The following is a 20,789-nucleotide window of genomic DNA, read 5'->3' on the forward strand; positions in this document are numbered from 1 at the left end:
CATTTCCCTGCAACACAGGTGTAAGGGCTTATAGCTTCAATATACAGCCACATGAGGAACTAAAACACCATGTATCTGTGGACTCAATCTGGCTAAAAGAGAACTTGCATCAGTCTGCCTGTCTGCTGGAGAAAAAAAGTCTAAAGTCATGACAGATGCTCTTCATTTGAACATCAAAAAGCAATTAATTACATCTGAAAAACCTTCATATCCATAACAAGGTATTAATCCATGCAGGAAAAGATGGTAACAGGAAGCTTAAAAGACCATTTCAATAGGTGTTTAACAAGTTGAACAAGTTCAACACTTTAAAGGCTCCTGCTGTAATGCTCAAATCTACTTATTTGACAGGTTAATGGTGGAGACTTGACCAAAGCACTGCAACAGTAGCTGCTTTGCAGAAAGCAGGGTTTTTAAATCTTTTTTTTTTATCATTTAAACCAGTGAACACAGGTGGATCAAAGACTTACCAGACTCCCCTGCCAGAGTGGAACATATGGTGGGGCAAATCAGCCAACTGCTTTCATCATCGTCAGCTACAGCCATCACATATAGTCCGAGATGCTCAGCACTGTCTTTGCAGAGCCCTACAAGCAAAACAAAAGGGAACAGTTAGCACCAGGCCCTGGCAGGGTGTGGGGCACAGCAGCCCTGCCCTGCTGGTGCATCAGACAGGTTCTGGCTTGAACAGCGAGAAATCAACACTGTCGCTCTGCCGGGGAAAAAATTCAGTCATCACTTACACCAGCAAGTGTCTGAGAGTTTGGTGGCTGCACACCCACAGCAGCTGTGCCACACTCCCACCTCCTACAGCAGAGCACAGGGACTGAGTGAAGTAGTGGCAGAGGAAGGGGCAAAGCCAAGCACACACATGGCCACCACTGAACATCTGTAACCCCCTCACAACAGCCAGCAAGGGCTGGGCAGAGAAGACTCAGCAGTACCCCTTTTCTAAAGGGACATACTTAGGCCAGGATGGTTCCTGTCCCTTACTGGGGCAGCTGCTCTGAGCAGTTCACCCACATCTCCATGCAGAGTATCCTCAACTCTCTCAAGAAAATGCATCAGGGAAATGGGACAGAGATGTAAACCACCATCTTGCTCTAGTTCAGCCTGCACAGGTGTGGCTTGCAGGTTCCTTGCCCTGCTGGTTTCTGCTCACTAGTCACACCTCCTACTTTGGACATGCTGGAACAGGAGCAACATGAGGCACAAAGGACCTGGTTGCAATATTTCTGCATGAGGAAAACCGCCATACTTCCACCTTTACAGTATCTAGGCTAATGTTCAAATTTACATGTCAGTGAAGTCTCCAGGGACAAGGACTTCCAAAAGCAACTCCCTTGCACAAAAGGACTCCCTTGCTTTTTAAATTTAATTTAAACCAGTTACTTTAAAGACCTACCCCATTCTCACCTATTAGAGGTTCAGACATGGTGGAACCATGGTGGACTTGCCCTTGTCACACAATCACTGCCAGCTACAGCCATCACACCAGGTCTCCCAGAGGCTCAATACCATTAATGCCTTTGCAGAGCCCTACGAGTAAGGTCAAAGATAACAGTTAGCATCAGGCTGGGGCAAGGTGTGGGACACAGTAGCCCTTCCCTGCTGGTGCATCAGACATGATTTGGCTTGAACAGTGAGAAATCAACACTGTCGCTCTGCTGGGGAAAAAATTCAGTCATCATTTACACCAGCAAGTGCCCAGGAGTTGCACACCACCACAGCCACGCCACCCTCACACCTTCCCCAGCAGACCCATGGCTAATTAGGGAACTGATGAAAACTCCTCCCCAAAAACAGCTGGCTGGTGTGCTCAACAGGTACACGGGACAAGGGAAGCACTGCAAAAATCCCGAGAAAAGACACTGATGTGGCTTCCACAGCAGAGCACAGGACAGCCAACACAGATGTCGCAATGAGACAGGAAATGCAGATGCACTTTTGCAGGCCCAACCTTTACGGCCATGTTAGGTTTCCACCTTCCTAACGGAGGGCAGGAGGGTGCACAGCGCACGGGTAGGGGGCAGGGCAGAGCTCTGCAACCAGCCCCTCCTCCCGGGGCCCACCATAGCTCGCGTGGCTCGGTCCCTGGCCCCAGCCCCCACGGTCCTGCCTGCGCCTTGGGGCCATCCACGCACCCACCGTCCTGCCCGGGCCTTGGGGCCATCCACGCACCCACCGTCCTGCCCGGGCCTTGGGGCCATCCACGCACCCACCGTCCTTCCCAGCCCGCACCCTCTGCGGACCTGCAGCCTCGCACACAGCGGGAGCGAGGGGGAAACAAAGGGCCTGGCTGCAGGCCTCCTGCCGAAGAAACCCTTCTGCTGGCAGCACCACGGCATCTAGGCCGTGATTTAACCTACACATCTGCCCCAAGCTACAGCGGCCCGACGCAGCACTGCAGACACAACTCCTCCCGAAACGGAAAAGCACAGGCGGCTTTTTCACACAGTGAGCACAGGGGCTGCAAGGACTCACCATTGCCACAGGCCCGCGGCTCGGGCACGGCAGAGCACACCAGGAGGCCGCCCCCATGACACGCCTGTCCTGCGAGGAGACAGAGACCGGTCAGCAGCGGGTCCCGCCGGGGCGCCGCGGGGCCTCCTGCTGCTGCATCAGACGCCATCTGGCTGGAACGGTGGCAAGTCAACCCTGCCGCTCTGCCGGGGGAAAATGCGGTCATCGCCTACACCAGCCAGGGCCCGCGGCCGCACCACAGCCCCGCCTCTGCCCCGCTGGGCCCGGGGGAGCCCGCCGAGCCCGTGCCGGGAGCCGACAGCCCGGAGGGGGCCGCGGAGGCCGGGCAGAAGGCGGTCATCCTACCAGGCCACGGCCGCCACCCCGGCGGGCAGCGGCAGCCCGCTCAGGCAGGCCAGGCCGCCAGGAGGGGGTAGAGGAGGAAAATCCAAACCCAGCCTCCCCCTTAGGGCCCAAAGCCCGCACCCACCTCAGCCACGCCGGAGCAAGAGGCCGATCGCTCCCGTGCGAGGCTCTTTATAGGGCCCGCGGCCCGCCCCGGGCCCGCCCCTGCTGAGGCGGGGGGCGGGCGCCGGCGCCATGTTGGGCGGTGCCGCTGCGCTGGGCCGCCCGTGGGAGCCGCCCCCGGCCCTGCCCCCCGCTCTGCCCCCCGCTCTGTCCCCCGCTCCCCGCCGGGCTCCCGGGGCGGCGAGGGTCGGGCGTCCGCTCCCCGCTCCAGCGCGGTCGGAGGCGGGGCGGGTGCGTGAGGCGCCTCGGCAGCGGGGCGGCCGGAGCCGCCATTTCGCGTGTCCGTCATGGCGGGGCGCGCTCGGCCCCTCATGGCGCAGGCCGGGTAGTGCCCCTGCTCAGTGGCCCTGCTCAGTGGCCCTGGGGGTGCTTTACCCAGCTCGGCGACCTCATCACAGTAGCACTTCTTTTGCTTTTACGTGGCCGCAGACAGGCGAGCGATGATCCATTAAATAGCTTGAGGCTGAATAACGTGAGGAATGGAATGGAGAGCACAGGCTGTGTGATGAAGGACAACAGCCTGGCTCGTAACCCGAGCACTGCTGCGGGCAGTGGTTTGATAGCTGTACATTCACCTTGGAAATGGGGTGAGAATCCACTCAGTACCCAGTGGAGACCTGCCACGGGACACCCTTGAATTCACGCTGAGCTGTGCTCGGTGCCCTGCTCTCACGCGGCTGCGCATCGTTCCTGTGCAGAACGGCCAGCCAGGCACAGCGTTCCCTCCTCGCCACGGCCCACTGTACCTGTGGGCGCCAATCTCACGGGTCAGAGGTGTGCTGCAGCCGTGGCACCCCTTCTCAGCACCTCTGGGGGAGGCACGAGCCTTTGTCCCTACAATAAGACCAACAAAGAGATGGGGCTGAAATGCAACCGAAGTTCAAGAGGCAGAGGAAGGCATAGAGCCACACACTCGTTTTTACTCGTTCTAGTTTTTTGGGCTAAATGCAGGAGTCAAGCTTCTCTTGACTAATCAGAGGTTTGGTGATGGGGTCTGGGTCAAGCTGATTGCAGGGTGAACAAGTCCCGTGAGACCAATGCAAGGGGCAGTGTAAGGATGGTGCCTGAAATGCCAAGAGAACGGAAAAGGCACTTGGTCAATTTGCCAGCCAATTTGCAAACATACAGACAAGGCTCTGCAAATCTGGGACAGAGAAGCCACATGGGATATTTTAGACACTCTGATAAGAGCAAGCCTCTAGTCTCTGTTGTTTTATTCCCCTTGTCTAGTAATGTCTACAGACATACTAAACTGGAAGTCCATCTCTGGGCCCTGAAGTATGTCTGGCATGCTGCTGTGTAATTCAGCTGCCATTAACATGCTCTTTCCAAATCGAATGTGTTTGTAGGCAACTAATTCTTAAAAGCAGCTTATCAAACAGAACTTGTGGAATAAATCTCAATTCCATTAATCCAAGTTCCAGAGCACCAAAAGACAATCAAAGGAAGGACATTTAAAGAGGATTACAGGGAAAACTAATCTTGTTACGCTGCAAACCCATGTCACATGTACAATGCAAAAGGATCTGTACATGTCATTTGTGTTACCTAGCTTGGCAAGGAGGGAGAAATGGGAAGGTCTGGGACGTTAAACTGCTGCAGCAGAGCTTACTATTGAATTTATTTGGTTTCACTGGGTTATTCACTGCGGCTGCAGGCAAGAGCCACTGGGCTGGGCCCCTCCAGCCTTGAGGCTTGTTTGCTCTTGGATGAGTCATGCAGGAGCAGTTGCTCTGTTTAACAGTGAGTGGCCACAGGGAAGGTAAAAGGTTGCCAGGCAGTTAGATGCATGTTTTCAGAAGTACCACAACCTCTGAAGAATGTTGTTGTAGCATATACCAGCCTTCACAGGGCAGTTTTCAACCTCTTCCAAACACCAGCACTGAGAGCCAGCACAGAATCGTTCTTTTCTTTAGGAAGATGAAACATAATGAAAGAAGAGACGCTTCTGAATTGCAAATCAAGACCTTGTTAATCTCATGGGGTGATTAAATATTTCACATGCCAGCATCCAGCTGCTACATTGTTATGTTCAGGTTGTTGGTTTGGGGTTTTCTTTTAAATCAGAACTGAGCATGAAGAAATCCAAACCTTAATTCAGAGGCAAGCTCTGGCTTCCCAGCATAATAAACTACAAACCCAGCACCAGATGCCTCCAACGTTTAGGAAATGTAGATGATATTTTTTTTTTTCCAGCATAAAATTCTGCAATGGAATTTTTTAAAGGTAGGCACCAGGAAAGCCATGAAAAGACGTCTCTGAACTGTTGGGTCAGCAGCTTCACTGTGGAGCACTATGATAATCAACATAAAAGTCAGCATGCTGACAGGGTATTGAAAGAGAACTTTATGAGCACCTGCCAAATCAAACCCACTGGTCTTCTGAGATATGACAAATTCTACACCAAATCCACAGAATCTGAGAGGGCAGTAAGAAAGAAACTGACACAGTTTAGTTGCAGAGCCAGAATTTTTCCAGCTAAAGCTAGAAACAAATGAGGACTGTGAGTGACCCAGCTGAGGTTCAGGGAAAGAGGAGAAGCATTCAGATTTACCAGTTTAATAGGCCTATTTGCACATAAATGCACATTCTCTTGGCTTTTTTCTTCCCATGGACTCTCAAAGGTTTCCTGCCAAAAATGACAGAAGTGGATCACAACTACAGTGTGACTGGAGCAGAACTTGGAGCCTGTTTGCAGCAGCAGGTTTAGAGGTCAGCACTGCGGATCCCTGGGGACACAAAGCACTCTTACAGCACAATCTCAGCATTCATTTTCCAACCAACACAAATCTTCCCTTAGATGCTGCTGGTTTTTAGGGTATGAGCACTGCAGTGAGTTATGGTGTGAGCCAGAGCACTCACTCCACCTTCCAGGACTAGGGTCTTTGCCGATTTTATGCATCCATTCAGGTTTAGCCTTAAAATTGGTCACAATGTTTTAACTGTATTTCCAAGATCAGATAAACTGTGTGAAATGTGGAAACAATTCCTGTCAGATGAGCAACTGCTTTGTTCACAGCTTTGTACTGAGCACTTGCTGATGCTGCATGACACCAGTAAAATTCTGTACAACTATTGGCTAGACTGTGCAGAACACATTTTGGGAGAGAGAAGGGAGCTTTGATGGCCTGCAGATCACTCTTTTTGATTGTTGGCAAATGGATTTGACATAAGCATTGATGCTCAGTCAGAGCCAGATGGCAGAGCAAATTGTAGACTAATATGAAGTTAGAAGAGACTTCAGAAACGTTCACATCCTTCACCCTACAAACATAACCAAGTCCACTCACATGGGACAAGCTTTTCAACTGCAGTGTTGAGAGAACATGTGCAAGAACTCAACCACATTACAGTGGCAGTTTGTAGGACAGTTATATTGAATCTTATTTACAACAAACTACTGACTGGTCTTTCCAGTGATGCTTTCCTTCCCCAATGGGGTATTTTCCTAGGCAAGAGCTAAATAGTGAAAACAACAATGAAAGCAACACTTATCCCTCAGGCCACAATATAGATCCCTGCTGTGATGCACTTGGTTTTGGCTTTAAAAAGTAGAACGGCCATTTGGGAGACTGCACTCATGGTGAACAGGGACTGGTGCCTGTAGAGATCCCCAGTTGTCCCCAAACAGGTTTTGCATTTGCATTTCAACATGAAACATATAGGAGTTTCTATCCCTTAGCACAGGGTTGGGCTTGCCTTCATTGGGAGCACTAATCTCCCTTCTGAAGGGGAAAAAAAAGGCATTTAAACATAAAAGATTATCTTTTGGTTGGAAATAGCAAAGATAAATGAAAGAATGGCAGCAGAGCATGAAAGCATTGAAAGCTCCTCTGTGAAGAGTATTTTATGTATCATTAACACAGGACATTTCAAAACCAATCCATTCTCTTATTATTAGGTTGTAAAAAAACACTGTGAAATTGGAAGTGGGAGAATAAGTTTACAAGCACTGTAATGTTTTCATTTCTAATCAAGTGCAGTGCTGCATTAGCATACCACTGCTGGTATGCAAAATAATCTGTTCTCTGAGAGAATAAAGCACACTCTTGGATAAGTATTATTGACCATCTGTACATCTGTATTCAGTTCTAATCCAGAGATGGAATGAATACCCTGGAGATTTTACTTTGTTCTAACAACTTTTTTTCCCCAGCCTCGTTCCAGAGGATGCCCATGTTCTTGCCTGGCAGTTCCTGGGCATTAAGTAACTGCCTGTCTCTCACCAGCAGATGTGGGGAAGCAACGCAGCATGTCACAGCCTCAGGGCTGAAGCTGAGTATTTTTAGACTTGTAACCACCTCTGGAGCAGTGTTTCTTTGTCTGAGCTCAAACAGAGGAGTCTTCTGAATAAAATCCCTTCTTGAAGTATAATACAGAAGCTCTTACAGAAGCTATGAGACTGATTCCCACTTGTTTTGTTGGCTTATATTTGCAGACTTTCAAAAGAAAAGCAGCAAACAATTATGTGGTTGCTTCGTAACAGACCCGTGATGTGGTACACACACACACACACATCCTCTCTCCCTTCCTGCAGTTGGGCACTTCTGGAACCTCCACCAATTGTCTTGATACATTAGGACAGAATGAAACTATATTTAACTTGGATCAGCAGGTTAGAACAGAGATTTGGTTTGATCCTTAGGTAACACAGTAATTGCCATAGAACATGGTACAGCTACATGTAACTGATGTATGTTACTAGAATTGGGCAGAGAAGGGAGAACAAGAACAACTGCCCTGCTGACTCCCCAGCCGAGTCCCTTCAGACAGGATCTATCCTAAGGAAATATCAGCTGTCTATATCCAAAAACAAAAGAGCAAGAACAAAGAGTTATGGGAATGTATTTTAATATGATGGAACAAACAGGTATCACAGTGAACTCACACTGCTTCTCCCTCTGTAGGCTCAGTTCAGCTATCCTAAACACCAGCATTCCCAAAAATAAGCTTTGTGCAAATCCTCTTAAGGTCTCCATCCTGAAACTTTGAATGATGGATCATGAAAAGACATGTTTCTTCATTTGAAGAGTCAGGATTTCCTACTAACATAGAAATATTCTGCTTAAAAAAAAAAAAGAAGGCAGGTAACACTCCAGACTCCCTGGATGAACGTGGACTGCCTTCTTTCTCATACACCAACTGCAGAGTGCAACTTGCTACTGACAACAGGAGACTGGAACAGCATCTTTAAGCGTGCAAAGCCAGCACTGGAAAAGGCTCCCTCAGGCTTCACCCACAGCACCTGCAGAGCCACTCTTCAGGTTCCCATATGGGGCATTACCAAGATGCTTGACTGCACCTCTTCAAACAGCAGCTCAGTGTCATTCTCTGACAAGAGCCACTCTTAAGTGCAGGTGTATGCTTGTGCAAATAAAAGGCTTGAAGGAAAGCACCAGGTCGGCTGAAGGCTTTGAAGTTTGAGAAAACAGTAAGGAGTTTTCTTTGCAATACCAGAAAACAGCATGAACTCTGGAGTCTGTTGACCTCATGGTGTACAGGCAAACAGACATTTTCTTTGGTGAAGGAAAATGTATCATTACCTACCCTGTCTGGTCTCTGCTCATCTTATTTACAAGCTGAACTACTGGAAAACGAACCCAAATATTTCCAGAACCAAGTTTCCAAACACCTCAGCTGCTTCCTTTAAGCCTATATGCCCCTCATGTGGAAATGGGATGGGCAGGTGTTAAAAAAGGTCCAAATGAACAAAGTGGGATGCACTGGAATTCAGTGACCTGCTCTGCCACAGCAGTCTCCCAGCTACAAGTTACTAAATGAGGGGTGGAAGCCCCTTAGGATCAGACCTCCTTCCTCTGCACTCGAAGCAGTGGCTCGAGGGCATCCCCACTTATAGACACTGGCAACATGACGTGGCAAATTCTGTAAAGAAACAAGCCCACTCCCTCAGCCACAGCACCATAGATACAGGCCTGACAGATCAGACTAAATACTTCATTTTCCCTACTCCCGTTTGAAAGTGATTAAAGGGAAGCTGTCTGTAGCTGAGCTGAGTATTTTGAGTGCAAAAGGTCACAATTTACTAAAGGCACAGCAGATTGAGGAACACTCAGATTAGTACTTCCTATGCTGCCAAATACTTTTGGAGAAACAAAGGGAAAAATGCATTAATTTACTAAAACATTTGTGGTAACTCAAGCAAAGTCAAATAAGATAATGGGGAGAAAAACACTTAGTAAAATCTGCTTGTGAGAGAACAACCCTAAGAAATTAAGATCTGAATATGAGAAAGTAATTTTGGAACTGACCCTATACTTAATTTCCCATAATGGGACCAGTACTCAAACGTGGCACAGAGCCCACGCTACTGCACACTGATACTCACAGGCAGAAGCTCCACCCAGTCACTTGCAGCCAAAAGCTTTCTTAAGACCAAAAACAGATGTAAAAAGTTCAAAGAAAGAATCCCAAAAGGTGAGGTGTCTCACAGAAAGCACTTTGCTGGTACTCGGAGATGCGTGCTGCACCCTGCTAGAGCACTGTGGCCAGAGAATGTCACCCTCACCTCAGCTCTCTCCTGTTTGTATTCTTCAGGGAATTATGTTAGTATCTGCTGAACGAGTGTCATGCAGAGCCTGCGGGTGGTTATTCTTACCAGCCTTTGCTGCATCAAGTACAGAGGAGACAATGGAAAAAGCAAGTGATTGTGATGCTGTAGGAAAAACACTCTTCTTTAGAATGCACCTTGCCTTACCTAGAATCCACCCAGCGACCTGATGTCATCCACCATGAGGCTGCAAATACAAGTCTGTGACAAAAGGACCTTCTCTTACACAGCACCTCTGAGACAACAGATGCACTGAAGAGTATTGGAAGAGAGACATTTACGGCCAAGTACCTTAATGCAGGGTCATATGAAACACAGCACAATCAACAAATGAGGGCTGCAAGGGAGTCAGAACAGGCTCTAGTCCCACTCAGAGATAAAACCCCTAACAGCAGGGGATAAAGGCAGGGACACCATTTACCTGCTATCACCGTGGCTTCTGTTTTCCAACACGAATTGCTTGGTAAGTCATTTCTAAGTTGTAAGAATTTGCAATACAAAGCCTCAGCCTAGCAAGTTTCTTTTAATTTTTAAATGTACAGCATTTTAGTTCTACAAATGTAAAAAAAAAAGAAGAACCAAAAAAACTTTACAATGTCTTTTTTTTTGCTTATAGTGATCAAAACAGCCTTGATTCAATCCAAATTTGGTATGCAGGTAATGTGGCCCGATTGCTTTTGCAAATGCAAATCAAATGGCCAAGACATTTAGCTTTTGAGACACAGCAGATGCAGTAACTGCTCTCTGTGACGACAGGACAGTTACTACAGGCACTGCAAACGGGTGGTTCGGATGTGCTGCTGCAGATGATGAGCCAAGGACACACGGGAGGCAGTCATGTCCCAAGGAGACACTGTCGTGTGTCCGGCTACGGTGCCAGTTTCTGTTGCTCGAGGGAAAGTTTTCTTTTGAAAGTACTACCCCCCAAAAAATTACTAAGTGCATGGCAAGGTTATGACTCAAATTACAAGCAAACAAGGAAACTTAAAAGTAGAGACTTAAACTTGGAAATACCAACCTGTTGCGCCAGGTTTCTTGTCACAATCGTCACTTAGGTTTAAGCTCCCATTAATACAGTTGCACTAACACACTGTGGCACAAAGAACAAAATGTACCCACGTTACTTTTGAATTTCCTTGACCTTGCCAGGTTTTCACATCCTCCACACTACTAAATAGTCAGTTATTTATATGTAATTGATAACCATTGTACAGTTACTCCATAGCTTTACAATACTGCCCGTTACTATATCACAAGCATTACAAATCCTATAAAAAAGCAGCCCCTGTAAGTGGCAAACGAGAATAAATTAACCCCCGAAAAAAACCTTTAGTATTACCATTTATTGGTGACAAACACTACGTTTTACTTACATTCCATGGGGAGAAAAAATTCCAGCGTAAACAATGAACTGAAGCAGTACTTAACTTGCAAGGCTATCGTGCTTTACCTGGACCATATGCAAAAACTTTACTGCGCACGCGGCGGTGCGCAATAACACAACATCAAAAGCAACACAGTTTATATATAAACATAGGTAATTTTTCTCAGCCCTACATGGAGATGTAATTAAACAGTATAAAGCACTCAAGGAAAATCAATTTGCGTTTGTTTCTCTTTTATATGCACTACGTTGAGATCATATCCTGTAATGCAGCGAGCTGTGTGCCGTCTGTACACACCATCCTTAAAACATAGATCAGAGATCATTTAAAGTCACGTTGCATTCGAGTTCCCCTGCCCCCCCACTCAAGAAAACTAGAAATTAACCAAAAAGGATCAAAAGAAGTTTAAAATTCCTACAGTGTTTTAATTCATTCAACCGTTGGAGAACTGAGCTCCGCTGGCCACAGCACTGGCCTTCTTCAAACGGTGGGCACACAATTTGTTTCCAGTGAAACTTTGCTATTTCAATAAAAACAAAATAACCACATACATGGATATGATCTTCCCAAGTTAGTTCACAGATAAGGTGTCAGTCTCTGAAGACAAAGTTTCTAAACTGTGCTATTGTTCTAGATACAATTAAGAAACTTTTAAATGAAAAACTGATAGTGTCATTTCAATCAAAACAACAGAATGAAACTAAAAATGTATCACTGTCTGAAGGAAAAGCAACGGTTATGATTTAGACACTACAGTAGGTTGTAAAGACTGTAGCACTCTAAAACAGTTAGGTTACATTAAGAGGAAGCATTTGATTTTCTCTGGTGCTTTCAGGTTTGGGTCCAGTCAAAAGCCTGTTTTTAGGCAGTGCTGTCCAGTGTTTGTCCCAAAGTGTTTGAGTTAGCCGGTTTGAGAAGAGGGTCACTTTCCATTTCTTGTTTCACGCATCTACAAATGAGAACACACCTGTTACTTGGCAGATAAAACACTACTTCCACAAGTGAGACATTTCTCAATCACACACGAAGAGCTGCAGGGGTACATAACAGTTTGTTCTCCTGTAACTGGCCTCCATTTTTAATCAATTAGCACTTTGTTCATCCCACCATTTTGACAGCTTCTGATCTAATGAGAAGCTAAACTTGGGGTTTTTTCTCCTCAAATGGACTAATTGGCAACCCCTCCACATTTCTGCTGGAAGAAAGCTGTGAAAGCCAGACATTGTTATACATTTTACACACAGAAGGTTTCTAGAAAGAGAGGAGCAGCTCTAACACTTGAAACCACAGAGAAGTCCCACTATTCACAAATACACATGAAGAGTTCAAGCAAGGGATCACAGCCAGAACTGCTCATGTCCCAGCCATTACATTTTATCCACTTGCTCCTGCTCAGTAATTTGCATTTGACACATAGAAATTACCAGCTTGATGATAAAACCTACCCTCTCTCATCCTTCTGAAGATAACAGCCCTTGGCATTTTAACTTTTCTGGCAAAGAAAAAAGCCCTCACATTTTATTTGTTTCTAGAACATCACAGGTTAGAGGTTTCCATTAATGCAATGGAAAGTCAATGGGTCACACTCACACAGACATTGGTCCATTTCCTGTTCTTGGCATCTCTGTGGTTTGTTGGTCCAACTCAGACAGCAACTTTAAAATATTCAATGCAGCCTACAGAAGAGAGAGAGCATTCAGCAATTCCACCTGAGCCCATTTCACTGACTCACTGAAAGCAGGACAGGACTTGCTTATAGCAAATGTTCTCATTTAGTAAGATATTTAAGATACATCATTACAGTGGAAAAAAAATGCCACAGTGTGGAATTTCATCTTGCTACACTAAGCAACAGCACGGTCTGTGGCTGGGGGACTCCCACTGCATTGCATTTAGCAGTGGGGAAAACGAGTTCAGCAATATTGCTTAGTATCAAGGAAAAAGATACTAGATTAGTGTCTGAAAGGGTACAGACACAGGACATTAAAACGCACAGAACCAAAAGGTCCTTTGCAGAAGAAGAAAACAAGTTACACAAGAATCAAAAATACAACACACATAAGGCACATGTGACTTTGAGAGTCAACATGACATGGGGAGAGCAAAAGTGAGTCACCTCAATTGTTTGCAACTTTCTTCAGCTTGATTTTGGGTACACCTTCTCAGAATCCCCCTGATCAGCTCTGGCACAGGCACTAGTGACAGCTCAGTAGCTGATCAGAGGAGGGTTCTCACATTGGCCCAGACACAGTGCTTAGGCTCTGTACTGGCTGTCCTTTTCCCTTCGCCTACTGCCCCGACTTGTGTGCTCAGACCTACAGGAGCTCTTTACAGCAGGATGTAGAGACTGACAAAGACCAAAGAAATCTGTATCAAATGAGAGCCATTAGAAAATTACTGCAAACAGTTTTAGTACTTAGAAAAAAACCCCAAAAGAGTAAAATGAGGTTTTCTGAAGTGTATTTACAGACTGCCAAGAGCCTGCAGTCAGTCTGCAGCTCACCACCAGGTACCAAAAGAACAGAACGGCTCAGGGTACAGAGGACTGCACATGTATCGTTAACGATGGGTGATGCCTTCAATACACACAGTCCCTTACAGTTCACAGTCTGGACCACTCATTCTTTCACAGAAAACTACTGTTAATACGAGATCTTATTTATCAAGGGAGCTAAACAGCTTGAGAGTGACTCCTGCTATCCAGTGCTGAAGTGTGTTTCTTCCATTTCGGACTCCGTAGCAGAAAGTCTGGTGATGTGAACCCAAGGATTCCAGTTCCCAATCAAACACCAGCCCATTCTGTTACAGGAAACAAGCTGATATGCTCTTATATTGCAAAAGTTCCTCTTCATAACTTTCCCTTAATCTGTGCTTGTGCAAATAGTATCAGGGTAAAGCAAACACAGGTTTTTTAGACCAAAACTGTGAGTATATATTAAGCATTTTAAAGGTTATTTAGATTCTGATATTAATCAATTACTTCAGCAACCCGTGAAATATTAGACAAGAAGTAGCCAAGGACTTGTACAGCATTGAATTCATTGCCATCCAGCAGTAACAGGAAACCTCGGTCTCCCCACTGCATCCCTAAAGTTCACTGAAGCCAAAGAGAAAGCATTTCAGCAACATTCATCATACCATATCGTGGCAAGATTCTACATCCTTTCCAATTCCATGGCTGATCAGTGGTGGCTGAGAGGAACAGTTTATAAGAGATACAAACTCGTTCTTGTTATTTTTTGGAAAGTCTTTATATTCAACCTGAAGAAGAGAAGGATTTTGTTCTTTTCAGTGAACCAAGTACAGGAAATATTTCACAAATGCTGTAGGTTATTTGCCTACACAAGAACCTACATATACACCTTGCTTTTAATCATTCTGACAGCCAGCAGGACCATTTATGTCAAAGTCTGACTTCACTTGCAATGTTTTTTAGTGATCATGAGAGCTCTGCAAGCCTTCTGAATAAAAGTGGCCCTTTAATGATTGTTTCTAGGACCTTTATTCTGATCACAGCTATCTGCATTCAAACTTCCCCCATTACATCCACTGAGCTTCTTTAACATATTAATACAGGAATTTACATGCAATTCTGATTAAAGGGACCAAACAGAAGAAAAAGTAGAGCTTACAGCAATGTTAATGTATGAAAGACTGTTGAAATGAACTTATTTCAGATCAGCCAACTGCAAGTTCATACTGTGTTCCTACATCATGCCAACTTCCACAAAATGCTACTTTCAATTTTATTCTTCCAAGACTTTGGAGTGGCTCCAAATTAGGGCTGAGGATCATAGAATCATAGAATGGTAGGGGTTGGAAGGGAACTTTAGAGATCATCTAGTCCAATCCCCCTGCAGAAGCAGGTCCCACCTAGATCAGGTCACACAGGAACGTGTCCAAGCAGGTCTTGAAGACCTCCAAGGAAGCAGAGTTCACACCCTCCCTGGGCAGCCTGGGCCAGTGGATGCAGTACAGAAATGCACATTTGGGAACTAGATTGAAAAGCTGTACAATTCACTACATCTCATAGTCAAGTAAAACATTTACATGAATTCCAGCTTAATGAGCAGCCTCACAATACATCAGTCACCAGCAGAACTAAAAGGCTTCAGAACAAACAACAGGTTGGACCAGTTCGGATAGCTTTAGATGAAATCTTGCAAAGCTGAACATTTACCTGGATTCCTTGAACATTGGAAAGATAGTCCAGCTGCTCAGAGGGCCTAGTAAGTGGTCCGTGGGGTACGTGGCCTGACGAGTTGTTATTCTTTAATATGGTCTCAGCAGTAGGAGAAGTACCACCATACAACAGCTCTCGAGCAATCATTGCTGTTACCGTAGCCTTGGCAGGGTTTGGGGCTGCCCTGTTGAACTCTTTGGTGTGGTGTCCTTGGTTGGCTCCTACAGCTTGTGCGACCTCAGGGACCATGGGGAGAATTCCAGCAGGAAGCTGCTGATGGCTGAGATAAGGCATCCGAAAGTCGTCTTCTTTATTACCTGAGAAGAGAGAGGCACATACAGGGATGATGGCTGTGAGGCCTTTGCAGGACATACAGGCAAACATGGGCATCAAAACAAACTTTGAAACTATTTTTTTTCCAAGTTACTTTTGAAACACCAAGAAACTTAGTGAGCTTCATTTGCCTTTGGTGGGTCAGAGATTCATCATCAAGACAGAGTTTGTTTATTGAATAAATTATTCAGTGCAACAGCTGCTTGTGCCCAAAGGAGCACCTTTACCTCTGGGAGCAAGCAGTTTCTCCAGGTTACTCAAGCTTCACCACAGACACCTCTGCCTCGGGCTTAAAGTGACATTTCTGGGGCAGCCTTCCAACCTGCAACCATTCTTCCACATCTGGAAGGCTATTCCCAGGTGTAAGAAACCCCAATCTTTTTTCACAGGGAATCTTGTTCCCATCCTATTCCAGAAAAAGGTGCTGCTAAGCCAAAGAGGCTGACCTCTCCTCCTCCCCTTACCTTGCCCCCCCCAAAAACTGTCCCCACTTCACTCCTGCTGTTGGTTGAAGGAGTCTGGTCCCTGGATCAAAATGAAACTCAGTCCTGAACTTTCATTCTTTTCCTAGAAAGCCCTAGATATAGATTAAAGCTTGACCCAAGGTCCCTCAGATCAAGGGAAGACAAGCCCAGGCACTGCAGGCAGCAGCAGCTGCACCCCCACCAACTGCTCGACCACACGCTTTTGGCTCAGTCATCTACCCCCTTCCCCAAGCAGCTGGCCAAGCAAGCTGAATACTGTGGGATCTGGGAGGAATAAGCTCTTTGAGGTTTGAACAAAACCTTTCCAAGAGGTAGTTTTAGTTTGCAAGCCAGCACATCTCTGTTGCATATCTCTGCTCATTACAGTGTGTTAAATTACACTGTTGAAGGGCCTGAGAAACACTAACAGCCCAAGAGGGCCGTGCTGCTTTCAGTAAGGTGACTTTACTTACTAGTTGAAGTCTCTTCAGAGCCCGGCTCAAAGAAGGTTACTTTTCTTCCATCACCCGGTTTCTTCACTGGTGTCTTAAAAATAAAAGGGAAAGAAAGCCAAACACACAATATCCCTTTAAAACCCTTTTTTGTCTCTCCAGGTTTGAAAAAGTTTTCAAGATGCAGGTGATTTGACTGCTCAGTTTTTACTGAAAGAGTTCTTATTCAAATCCCTCAATTGTTACACAGCTACCAAGAAGAGACAAGTTCAACGATTCTTATTTACTGAATGGCTAAAGCTATCTACACACTAGTGATCTAACGACAGGGATATTGAGTACTAGATACCATAACAAAGCCCATTCAGACAAATGTTACTGGTTGAAAACATCCTGGACACAAACAAACGTATCCATGAAAATGAGAAAACTAAAAGCAGCCTTGCTATCCTGCCTGGTAACGTCTGCTGAATCCACAGGAGAATGCAGGGGGCTTTCCCTGCTTCCCTCCCCTCTAACAAACTTCTGACTACGCCTGGCCACGAGGGTATGTAACATTATAGAGTCCTATAATATACATGTCTGCAGGTTTCTAGGACCAATACATCAGCCACTTGGTTTACTTGCAAAACTGAACCTTCAATGTATCCAAAATGCACATTTTCTAGAGAAAAGTCACAGACAACTGCTCCCTGGCTAGGGCAGAAATGAATCTACTACAATGTCACTGTCTTGCAAACCTGGAGCTGTTTGAACTCAGGCTTTTGCTGTACTCTAAACCAGTGGGTTATTCTTACAGCCTCTTACCTTCTCTTCTGTCTTTAATGCTGGCTTTGGAGGTTGAGGTTGAGGGACTTTGAAACCTAAAATTTCCAACATATTTTCAGCTGCATTGCGTTTAGCAACTTTTTTGTTTGTGCCCATTCCTTCAGCTGTGTGTACACCAACTTTCACCTGGCCAAAAGAGGAAGAAAAAGCCAAATCAATTGTTAAACAGTAGCATAAGAATTCACTTACTAGTGAACTGTATTTGGAGTACACCAAGAGTCACAAATAATTCAAGGGATCCTTATTCTAAGCAAGTTGCCATTTATTATCAATGATCATTGGCCTCCAAGCACAAAAAACCCAAACAGAAGTCATACAAACAACTACATCTATCATCTCACTTTGGCAACAGACTAAATGTTCAAAATCAGAGTCAGAGCAGCTTTCAGTTTTCCAAGCTGATGTTACAGCTTTATCAGATTTACTAATATGATGGAAAGAAAGCAACTAACTTTCCTGTCTTGGCCAGGATAAGACAGAGCTCTGGAAAATGCACTTTATTAGGGGCCAGGAGATACTCGGTATTAGAAATCCAACTATGCTGTTGGCACTTGGAAAGCAGAGTGCAGCAAGTGCTGCAATTAAAAGCAACACAAGAAAACTCAAGGGAAGGAGGAAGTGAAGGATACCCAAGGTTTGTGTTAATAAATCCTACATTAGAAAATATGAGGAGCTCAGTGTCTCTTAACAGAACATTATTATTGCAGTTAATTAAAACCTTAAGTAGTTACAACATAGACCTGTGATGCCTTAAGCAATTTGCTTTCAAAACACGATTCAGATCATTCTTCTCCAGCCTTTACCTTACTCATTGCCCACCAGATATCTCCTGAATAAATTTAATGGAAATTTGGCTGTAATCCTGTTAACTTTGTGGATCAGCATGACAACCTGATCACCACGAGCCAAAACCAAACCCAGAACATCACAGTCATAGAACTAGATTTCTCCAGTTAACGTACAAACCTGCATAACAAACTCCCTGCGCCTTGGAAGGCCACGTTCCGTGATGAGCATGTACTCTGGCTCCTTCTCCTTCTTGGCCTGCTGTATCTGGGCAAGTCTGCTAATGGGATTCATTCCTTGACCATATTCTGGACTTGTTTGCAGCTATATAGAACAATGTTTAGGAAATAAGCCAAAATGTAAGTGGATTTACAGACAAAATGCAGCGTGTCCCTGAATTCATTAATCTCTACAATGTAAAAACACTGAAGTAAAAGTTGCTTCATGAAACGCTGTCACAGACAGAGAAACACTGAATTTATTTGGCTCTGCTGTCACAGATGGCCACATATAACCTACCACTGCTAATAGTTTTACAAGCCCTAATCCTGCTGTATTAGGAGGGACAGGCTTGCAGAAGAATTTGCTCAAGCGAAATCATGCAAAAGCGGGCGTTTGGAAGTCTGAGGTGTATGTGCCAATCCTTCTTTGATAAGGCTTCCCCTTCATCCTGAATCTACTGATAACAGTTGTAGAAGTGGTGTCAGAAGCTCGTTTAGGCTAAGAGCAAAATATCATTTCATTTGTAGTACCAGACTGCTGACAAACACCGAGCAGTTGAAGAGTGTTTATAATTAACTCAGGAACGCCTCTCCTCTGATAATTATTTGTGACAGTCAGAGTTCCAATCTGTGTCTCTTACCTTCACTATTGACTTTGTTTTCTTTTTGATTCGTGGCTTCATTTTCTCAACTGTAGGAAGGGGTGGCAATTTTTTCAGTTCTTCTAGGACTGCTATTGCAGCATTTTTCTTGGAGATTTTCTTGCTCTTTCCTTCACCTTCACCCATGAATTCTCCAACTGACACCTTGGTTACAAAGCTCTTCATATGAGGTGGACCACTTTCCTTGGTCACCTGTTTCAGAGGGAAAAACTGAGTGAAAGCGTGATAAACACTTAGTAAAAATGGTAGGGCACATTGTTTATAGCAAACTTCTCTCAAGAACTATGGATAAACACACTATATGATACAATCCAGAAAGTAAAGATGTAAAGCACACTCATTCTAATAACATAATCCCACCCAAATAAACACTTTAGAAAGATAAGATGCAGCAAGCAGTGAACAGTATTTACATATAAGTCATTAACTCTTGTTTAATGTACTCATGTATTTAACCTAATTTAATATACTGATTTACTCTTTGGATATTAAAATGTGACTGTTCTGTTTCATCAGTGTGCACTTCACACAGTTAACATCACCTCATTAAATGCATCACCTTATGGTAACACAACATTACAGAGAAAGCAAATCTTTAGGATCCATCATTTTGGTTCAGAAATCAAGAATTCTGGAGACATCTACGACATAGCTGCCTACTACAGACTTAGCCTTTTAACTCCATTCATAACACATCATCCATAAAGTCAAAAAGTAAGAATGAATGAAGAACTTCCACCCACAACTGGCTTTTGTGACAGTGTACTCTTTACCAATTCTTGCTCATCTGCAACAGCTGAAAGCTTCATGTAGAACTTCACACAACAGTTTTAGAAGCAATTTAGTTACACACAATTGCGTTTTCCTACGGTAATAATTCAGATAGTTGGCTTGAACGTTAGGCTGACAGCTCAGGAAAACAGCAGGATAAATCCACACTGCAGTGCAACAGAGATGCTCCTAGGGAAGCTATTGATTTAAGGTAGCTAAAATGAATAAGGAGGGGCAAAGAGGTAGCAAGCAGCCAGGTCAAAGGGAAAGGAAAGAAATGCACATGAGGTCACCTCATGGCAGGAAAAGAAACCTATTTGTGAGATTCTGCAACTTGCGGGTCGTCCACATCAGTGCTTAATTAAGCAAATACTTCCATAAATGTCTTTCAGAGGGAACTACACTCTTCTCCTTGACTCTGCATTTCAGTGTTCTAACCATCAATGTGGGGCTGTGTTTTGTTTCTTTACTGTGATACTGACTTTTCAAAAAGCTTGGGAAAAAAGATTGCACACACAACCAGAGGGCAGCTGTTCACTCATGTTAGGATCTTAGGGCATGAATCTGTGAACAGGTGGATTGTTCTTTTTTTCTTCACTCCAAGACAATCAGGGTGACTGTCAAAGGTAAAAGTGTATTCACAACTAACAAGACATGTTAAAAGTCAGTTGTTTCAGTTATCTAGAAGAGACTCAACTTAATGTGCACCCTTAATATTCTAATAAAAACAAATCTAGAGCTTGTAAAATAAACATACCTCAAAATTCACAGGCAAGTTCCTTTTAAGTGCAATCTCAAAAACTTGGCTTATTTCAGATTTATTGAGATTTTCATCATCTGGTTCTTTTCCGTTAACCTAAAAGAAGCATACTCTATTTAAAATAAAGATCCTATTAAATTGAATTGTATCCATCCAAACAGTTTACTGAACCCTCAACACTTTCAGGAGTCTAACCTCTACTGCCACTTTATTACGTGAATGTGTAGAAATGCAGCACACATACCACAGGACTGAAACTTAAGAAGCTCATTTAAGGTGTATGTGTAAAAGCTATCAAACCTTCATATTTTGAATGTGCTCGTTACAGGAAAGAACAAATGGAATAAGGGCCAATAGGTTTAAAAATCTATTTATAGAGAAACAA

The 20,789-nt window shown here is 44.6% G+C and overlaps 1 protein-coding gene and 3 non-coding genes across 7 annotated transcripts in view; all 4 read right to left on the reverse strand.

The window, feature by feature from the left end:
* Positions 1 to 658: 658 nt before the first annotated feature.
* LOC133626999 (small nucleolar SNORD12/SNORD106) lies at positions 659 to 749 on the reverse strand. The gene has a single exon (XR_009819874.1). It is a non-coding gene; the product is annotated as a small nucleolar SNORD12/SNORD106 (small nucleolar RNA).
* An 861-nt stretch (positions 750 to 1,610) lies between these two features.
* Positions 1,611 to 1,701, reverse strand: LOC133626998 (small nucleolar SNORD12/SNORD106). The gene has a single exon (XR_009819873.1). It is a non-coding gene; the product is annotated as a small nucleolar SNORD12/SNORD106 (small nucleolar RNA).
* A 911-nt stretch (positions 1,702 to 2,612) lies between these two features.
* LOC133627000 (small nucleolar SNORD12/SNORD106) lies at positions 2,613 to 2,702 on the reverse strand. The gene has a single exon (XR_009819875.1). It is a non-coding gene; the product is annotated as a small nucleolar SNORD12/SNORD106 (small nucleolar RNA).
* Positions 2,703 to 10,887: 8,185 nt separating this feature from the next.
* Positions 10,888 to 20,789, reverse strand: part of STAU1 (staufen double-stranded RNA binding protein 1) — a 30,530-nt gene continuing 20,628 nt past the window's right edge. Inside the window, exons 7-15 of one of the 4 annotated variants that reach the window (XM_062009057.1) lie at positions 20,402 to 20,500; positions 18,853 to 19,065; positions 18,171 to 18,314; positions 17,184 to 17,330; positions 16,398 to 16,470; positions 15,125 to 15,444; positions 14,083 to 14,205; positions 12,535 to 12,620; positions 10,888 to 11,893 (exon numbers count right to left, since the gene is read on the reverse strand). In XM_062009057.1, coding sequence (XP_061865041.1) covers positions 11,806 to 11,893; positions 12,535 to 12,620; positions 14,083 to 14,205; positions 15,125 to 15,444; positions 16,398 to 16,470; positions 17,184 to 17,330; positions 18,171 to 18,314; positions 18,853 to 19,065; positions 20,402 to 20,500 — 1,293 coding nt within the window. In that variant the 3' untranslated portion in view covers positions 10,888 to 11,805. Of the gene's footprint in view, positions 11,894 to 12,534; positions 12,621 to 14,082; positions 14,206 to 15,124; positions 15,445 to 16,397; positions 16,471 to 17,183; positions 17,331 to 18,170; positions 18,315 to 18,852; positions 19,084 to 20,401; positions 20,501 to 20,789 lie in introns of all 4 variants that reach the window. The other 3 variants (XM_062009056.1, XM_062009059.1, XM_062009058.1) reach the window with 3 other exon arrangements.

The sequence above is a fragment of the Colius striatus genome, chromosome 16 (assembly GCF_028858725.1).
Source record: "Colius striatus isolate bColStr4 chromosome 16, bColStr4.1.hap1, whole genome shotgun sequence".
Lineage (NCBI taxonomy): Eukaryota > Metazoa > Chordata > Aves > Coliiformes > Coliidae > Colius > Colius striatus.